The sequence below is a fragment of the Musa acuminata genome, chromosome BXJ3-6, assembly GCF_036884655.1.
Source record: "Musa acuminata AAA Group cultivar baxijiao chromosome BXJ3-6, Cavendish_Baxijiao_AAA, whole genome shotgun sequence".
NCBI classification, from domain to species: domain Eukaryota; kingdom Viridiplantae; phylum Streptophyta; class Magnoliopsida; order Zingiberales; family Musaceae; genus Musa; species Musa acuminata.
In genome coordinates this window covers 34,359,160-34,366,277 of record NC_088354.1, presented here as the reverse complement: position 1 = coordinate 34,366,277, position 7,118 = coordinate 34,359,160, and the positions used below count along the sequence as shown (strand labels likewise).

The 7,118-nt window shown below is 46.5% G+C and overlaps 2 protein-coding genes across 2 annotated transcripts; both read right to left on the bottom strand.

Annotated features, from left to right (window-relative positions):
* Nucleotides 1-621: 621 nt before the first annotated feature.
* LOC103989195 (zinc finger protein MAGPIE) lies at nt 622-2,725 on the bottom strand. The gene is made up of 3 exons (XM_009407987.3): nt 2,365-2,725; nt 1,885-2,281; nt 622-1,612 (listed from the first exon to the last, which is right to left on the bottom strand). Exons 1-3 carry the CDS (start codon nt 2,459-2,461, stop codon nt 838-840), a joined length of 1,269 nt encoding a protein of 422 aa, XP_009406262.2. The 5' UTR covers nt 2,462-2,725; the 3' UTR covers nt 622-837.
* Nucleotides 2,726-5,939: 3,214 nt separating this feature from the next.
* LOC103989194 (monothiol glutaredoxin-S9-like) lies at nt 5,940-6,706 on the bottom strand. Its single transcript, XM_009407986.3, has one exon. It carries the CDS (start codon nt 6,642-6,644, stop codon nt 6,135-6,137), a length of 510 nt encoding a protein of 169 aa, XP_009406261.1. The 5' UTR covers nt 6,645-6,706; the 3' UTR covers nt 5,940-6,134.
* Between the last annotated feature and the right edge of the window lie 412 nt (nt 6,707-7,118).

The following is a 7,118-nucleotide window of genomic DNA, read 5'->3' as shown; positions in this document are numbered from 1 at the left end:
ACTGATATTTTATAAAATTTATAAACTTGAAGAAAGTATTTGATATTTATGCATGTTCGAAAGCACGTGTTAAATGCATAAAAGATTTCATATATTTTTAAATATAATATTTATTAAAAATATTATATTACCTCAGAATAAATATAATATTTCATATATTTATTTAAAATATTATTTCATATATTTTGGGTTCATTTAATTTTCACACTCTCAGTAGCCTTTTATGGCAATTACCTCAAATCCTCGCTATGCTTAGGTCATAGTGTGTATATCCTGACAGAGAGAAGATAAAAGTCTAAATACAATGCAAAACAATGGAACGCGTGACATGTCATGCATGCACGGTAAAAAGTCCTGTTGTTAGTCCAAATGCTAAAGCAGAATAAAAGAGCTGCACTTCTTTTAGATTGTCATGATGAACAAACACATCATTTACACCTCAGAATAACCTTAATCTGTGCTCTATCATCTGTAAGAACTTTGTTACTTTACTTCATCGTCCATCTTGAGAAAGCTTAAATCATGTCACGAAGAACTCCTCGTCTAATCAGTAGCATATTCTACAGGTCTTCTAAAGCTGCATGACGACTAGTAGCCACCCAGTTTTGAAGATAGAAAGTATTGCTCATCAATGCTTTTACTTTGAGGAGGCAAACCAGAAGAAAAAGCAATCACAGAGATCAAAAGGTGCCCACCCCATCATTCTCTCCCTCCTCCTTTCCAGTTTTCGCTGCAAGAATATGCAAACGAATCACATTTTCATGGAACTTTTAGCTGCCTCCACGACTGCGTTTTCGTTCTTGATTGATGATTCGGTGGAGAACAGGATAAGTTGTGTCAATTTCTAATTCGTATCAACCCACTCAATGATGATGCACGAATGGTTGGTGCATCAACACCTAAGAAGTCTCTTGTTTCTCCTTCTGGTCCTTCGTCCTTCTGCGCCGCATGATGTCTCGTGGAGTACATCATCCTGAGTGGATCAGCAGCGTTCTCCATGGCGTTTCCTGGATGAGTAGCTGAGTATGAACGGTTCGTGTTGAGGTTTCGGATGTTACTGTCAGGGCTCTTCGCCTCTGATGTTGGACGGGATGCTGTTACACCAATCTGTGCGGCTCTCTGCAATAACGCAGTTACAGACGTGTCCGGCGCCGGCGGCACTAGGTGGTGGTGATGCTGGGTGCTGTAGTGATATGGAGCACTTAGGAGAAGGGAGTATGGGTCTTCAGTTTCCTTCATGCCGCTCATCGGAAGTGTGATGCTGCTAATTAGCTCATCTGAGCCCCAAGGAACCAGCTTGTTTTGATAGATCCAGCTTAACTGGGATGCGAAGGGATCATCGGCTTTAGTTAAGGTCTCTAGAGGAGGTGCTTGGCCCATCAAGAGAGAGAGCCCAGATCGTGCCTCATCAACCATTTCACCCTCAACCACCGGAGGCTTCAGAAAGGAAGGGAAGTTCTGCACCACGTTTGATCTCATCAATCCGTCAGCAAAGTTCAAGTTGCCGTTGTGGATGGAAGTCACGCTGCTGCTCATGTGTGAGGCTGCAACTCGTGCCGTCTCTTCCGCTAAGGCGTCGCAGAAGGCCCTGTGGGTTATGAAGCTGTCCCTCCTGTTCATCAAAGAACATACAACGATATGAAAGCTGCAGCAGCAGCAAAGCCAGGCAACGATCGTGAGGTGTGGGCTTGAATTTGCTGAGTACATGCACCATTTATGTTGATTAGTGTCACAAGCTTGCTTCAAAATTAGTGAGTGTTAGGTTATAGCATACATACATCCATAAATAGTAGCAAGAACAAGAAGGAGATATGAAAGGATCGATCGTATCCTTGGATGCTGCGATAGCTCATATTTTTTAGGGAATGATTGCTGGAAGAGTACCTGGAGAAGATGGTTCCACAATCGCAGCGGTATTCCCGGGTGCCACAGGTCTTGGAATGGGCTTTCCAATCCGACTGCACCGCGTAGCACCTGGAGCACTTGTCGCACTTCCACTTCTTCTCGCCATGCTTGCGACAGAAGTGCTTCTTGATGCCGGTGAGGTCGCCGAGCGCCCTCGATGGGTGGTGGTGCACGCAGGTCTTCTCCGGGCACACGTACACCCTCTTCCTAGGCTCCTTGCTCGTCCTCTGCCTCAGCTTCCACGGGAGGTTATGGCCGCGGCGGTGGAGCTGCAGGTTTTGATCCCTCTGGAAACCTTTGCCGCATATCTCGCACACGAACCGGTTGGTGGCCATGAGAGTCTTCGGAGACAAAGCGATCACTTCCGCTTCAGGATCTGCTGCGTGCAATTCACTTCATAATTAGCATTATCAGAACAAAAACAAAGTAGAGAAGAAGACATATCCTATCATTAATTGCCTGGCGTTCCGGGTAGGCTTCTCTTCTTCTTGTTCACAGGAGGAGGATTGGAACTCGGATTCTGGATTGAGGAGGCTGAGACTGCTTCTCCTGCCATCACTCTCTTCTTCCTTCTCACTCGATCCAAAGATTAGAGAACTTCTTTGCTTCGCCTGAGGGGTGCTTATGAAACGGAGAGAATCATTTTCTTATAGGAATGGTGGTGAAAGGTGGACGGAGAGTGACGGGTGAACCCGAGGAAAGAGAAAGGAAGGAGGGGCAAAAGCTGTGGCTTGGTGCCTTTCCTGTTAGGAGTCACCATCCCATACTAAGTTAATCTTCTTTTGCTGCAACCCAGGTGATCAACACATGTCAAGATGCAAGCACTCATCCTGTCAACTTGAGCGCAAGCTGGGCATTGCCTTGTGCCTACTCCCATTCAAAAAGCCTACCCAAGGTATTAGGTAGATCAGGTCCAATTAATTATCATGTACTGAGTTCTTATCTCATTCTTTTGACTTGCATGATGACTGTGTTATCTCCTCCGGTTACCAAAGAAATGAATGGTATATATCTAAGAAAATGACTGTGATCAATTAGGTGTCTTTCCTACTCGTTTGAAAGTTCCAGTGGGTCAACATTTCAGGTGCCTCCAACGAGAAGATTACGGTGGTCAGAGGTACACGACGCCTAATGAGACAAAGAGACGAACGCTATATCAGCTAACAAAAACCTGTGTGTTCTTCACTCGATCCGTGATTGGTATGCTTCACCCTCGCTGTGGTCACAGTTTTCTCTCCTCCGGACTCGGTATTATCTTATTCACACATGGAAGCCTTCCTGACCTGGAAGCACACATCTAATATTGCTCGCCTTGTCGTAGCTGTCTCGTAGTTCGAGGAGCCATTGATCTGTAAATGCAAGACCGAAGAAACTCTTCCACCATTTCATCCAAACACCGGATCATAAGACAGTCATCACGCAGCTATTCATCCTCCTCAAAAGAAACAGGGGGTTGTTCCCCCCATGACTTGGGCTTGAGCAGGTCGTCGGCCTGTGAGCTGACTTCTCCGAGAGAGGCTCAATGATACCGTAATGATGCGTGGTGTGCACGTCAGGCTTTGCAAAAGGAGCTGCTTTTATTGTAATGGGAGCTTCTTGGAGCTTAGCTTGTGGACTGCAGTGGCTCCCAGAATATTCTCACCTCGTCCAAAGCCTCAAGCACTACCTCCCAACATCTTTCCGACAATAGGTTCCTTTCCCAAGCCCGAATCAACTGCCCTTTTAGGTCAGGGTTCACTGCCTCCTCATATCTTTGTCTTAGGAGCTGTAGAGAGAGAGAGAGAGAGAGAGAGACTTCGTCACCAAGAGTATGTATGTTTCTTTTGGATTGATTTGGAGTTGTATCAGTAGGTGCTGAGGAACCAAAGAGTAAAAGATCAGCATCCTAATGCAGTATTATACTCCTAAATGGTACTGCCTTGATCCTGCACTCAACAACACCTTGGAACAGAAGAGTAGTGCAAGCAACAGGGGTTTGCATCCACAAACACAGTCTTATTCATATTATTGTCATTCGAATCACATTCATAAAAATCATAAAGAAACAATCTTTTTATGATACGCATAATTCCATTCTTATTATTCTTTATTTTGTGTTAAGGATTGCCTTTTATTCTCATCTATTATTCGCAATAAATTCCAACCTAACAGCAGTAATAACAAAGCGATGGCTCAGTAGTTCTGTATAATGCGTAGATGGGCACAATCATGCATGGATCTCGGTATTATTATAATGCAGCATAAATATATGCGCCTCCACCACATGCATCTGTTCATATAATAACACCTGGCAATCTTTTGCTGCTGCTGTCGATGTGCTCTCCAAGGAGACCGATGCCATGGCCCACTCATCATGCACGAGTTCGGTCTCGTTAACATGGCAAACCTAACGAGGGCAAATATAAATAACCTTATATAATAATAGCAATCACTATAATCCTAACATGCTGCTCATCTCCTCGAGCTGAGTTTTGATCGAGATATAAATAGGAATAATTTATATATATAAATAAATATTAGAAGACCATAATACGTAGTGAAATTAAATGAAATCATAATCAAATATAATACCAAGATATACGTGGAAAACCCCTTCAATGTGAAGGGTAAAAACCATGAGGTAAACTAGAGATAATCCACTATGAGAATAATGAATATATACAATCTCTTGCCCTAAACCCTAGCAACAATCACAAAAGAATAACTGGGATACAATGATCACTGTCTACAATACTTAAAACCTCCCAAAGTAATCACAGCAAGAGTCTATTGTAGATTTGATCTAACTTGAGATGAGAACACTGCGTTGTCCTTATCTTCTTCCATTTATTTCTCTTCCTTTTCTGTCTTGTTTTCCTCATTTTCTTTGGAATCCCATAACTGTTTCCTTCTCCCACGTTGCTGCCTTATTTATGCATTTTTCTGCCTTTGAAACGCAGCCACCACACCCCCTAATGTTAATTAAGATTAGGTTAAGAGGGGGTGAGCTGTGGGCTGCCCAAGCCCACTATGGACTGAATTTGTGAGCTGCCAGCCCAACAAGTTTAACGAGTTGTTTGATCAAAGATTAATTGAATCCATGAAACCTTAACATCCATTTCCAAGATAATTTAGGAATTATTATTATTCTGAGTTATTCTTGATACTTTCAAAAATACATTAATCTCCAATAAATATTCGAGAGTAAACATCAATTTTGCCGATAGGAAATAATGAAAAATGGATGCAAATTAAACCGTGTCGTGTTGGCCAGGAATTAGCCCACGAAAGGCCTAACAAGCCTGTAGAGTTCCAGTTCTACGAGTCATCAGCGCCAGCCAACGAGAATGCACGTCAAGAACACGGAGTTTGACGACTTTGACAAGCTCATAGATCGATGCTCTCTCGATGACGCCTTGTGCGCACCAAGTCTCAAAGATATCGGTCTCATTCGCAAACCGAGTCGATTGCGATGGATATCTCGTCGCCCTAAGACAGAGTTGACGGGAATGCGGCCGCCGCCAGTGAGGCCATGCGGGAATTGGTCTTCTACGTTTACACCGTAGGATAACACCTCCTCCCGGGTTGACTCAGAAGTCGTCGCTAGGCCTGTCGCCGGCGCCGAAGTCTACCGTCAACGGCTTTTTGGTGCCAAAGCCACAGTGTTTCGTCACGTGTTTTCCGTTTGACGTGGGCTCCCCTTTTGCCTCCGACTCACCTATCATCTTTCGACGATGGAACACATCGAGTGAGAAAACCACGTGGTTTCAAGGATGAGATGGAGCCCTTGGAATGTGACACACCGATGCGTTGATGCGCATGCAGTGACGTTCGTCCCGCATGGAACACGGACGGCCACCACGTGGCGCTGGTCTAAACAGAAGACGGTGGCCGGTGACTGTTGCTTTTATATGCAAGCAATGACGTACAACCCGGAGGATGGCACATGCACGCGCACGTGCTGAAGCCCAACCTGATTGACGCACCTACTTCCGGCACGACAACGGTGAGCCGCAGGTGAACGATCGATCGATCGCCAGCTGCCACGTGTGCAGTGAAAAAACAGAAAAACACCATTTTTAATTTGCATGTGCAAAGACAAATTTCTTGTTTTTGTTTTACCGTTTTCATGATTTTGCAAAGGATAAGTTTTGCGACGATTGATGCAAAATCAAACGGTTGACAGCAAATCAATCACCCTTTCGAACCATATCTCCTAATTTATATGCTAAGCAGAAAAAGAAAAAGGATCAGAGCCAGAGAGCGCCGGCATCCTTCAGGATGGGCACGAGCTCGCCGGTGATGTGGACGGCGACGAGGCGATCGATCCCACCCAGCAGCCTGCCCCCCACGAACACCACCGGGAGCATATCTGGCCGCCGGAGATCTCCGCCGGCAACCTCGAACTCCGCCGCCTCCTCGCCCAGCTCGCACAGAGCGGGGTTGACTCCCAGCCCCTGCAGCAGCCGCCTCGCCACGTGGCACATGCAGCAACCCCTCCGCCCCACGACCACCACCGGGTTCTCCGCCACCATCCGCCGCATCCCCCTACCCTCCACGCCGCTGGAAGAAGAGGCCGAGGAGGAGGAGGAGGAGGAGGAGGAGGACGACGACGTAGTAGTGGGAGACGTGTATGGGCCGTCCACTGCCGGCGGAGTGCGAAGTTTCACGGCCGCGCACGATCCTGTGGATCCGTACGGAACGGCGTCCGGCGTTATTTGGTTGTTTCCTCCCTTTCTCTCGTTTGGTCTGGTCGTCATTTTCGATATACAAGGAGAAACTGAGAGAGAGAGAGAGAGAGTACAGGGAGAGGACTGGGGACGGAAGGTTATATAGGAAAGATGGGCGCCCGGTTGACGTCATGAGAAGCGTCTTCTCACGTCACTGATAGCCGTAAGAAGCTTTCTTCGTATTCTTCTTCGCCGTCTCTGGCCCTTGTTCATCGACTCTTGCTTTTCTTTCGTGTGGTGTGAGTCGAAGTACGCCGAGACACGCATCTTCCGAACCTGTGGCTGACGTCGTGGCCGCGTCAGCCACGGCATCCGACGGGCCCTGCCGGGCTCTAGTGACGTCAGGCCTTAGGTGAACCGGCGCGGGATCTCCTATCTCTGCTGTCCGACAGCAAACACGCCTTCTGATGACGTGGCTTTGATGGCTTCTGTGCTCGGCCGAGAGACGTTTCCTCTTCCTCGATCCCATCAGTGGGTTCAACAAAGAACGTAATACGTGACGCC

What these genes read in the sequence shown, in the direction of transcription:
- LOC103989195 (XM_009407987.3), bottom strand. Translation starts at nt 2,461, where the DNA reads ATGGCAGGAGAAGCAGTCTCAGCCTCCTCAATCCAGAATCCGAGTTCC. An exon ending in AAGCCTACCCGGAACGCCAG is followed by an intron (nt 2,282 to 2,364) that starts GCAATTAATGAT and finishes TGCACGCAGCAG; the next exon opens with ATCCTGAAGCGGAAGTGATC. An exon ending in TGTGGAACCATCTTCTCCAG is followed by an intron (nt 1,613 to 1,884) that starts GTACTCTTCCAG and finishes TTTGATGAACAG; the next exon opens with GAGGGACAGCTTCATAACCC.
- LOC103989194 (XM_009407986.3), bottom strand. Translation starts at nt 6,644, where the DNA reads ATGACGACCAGACCAAACGAGAGAAAGGGAGGAAACAACCAAATAACG.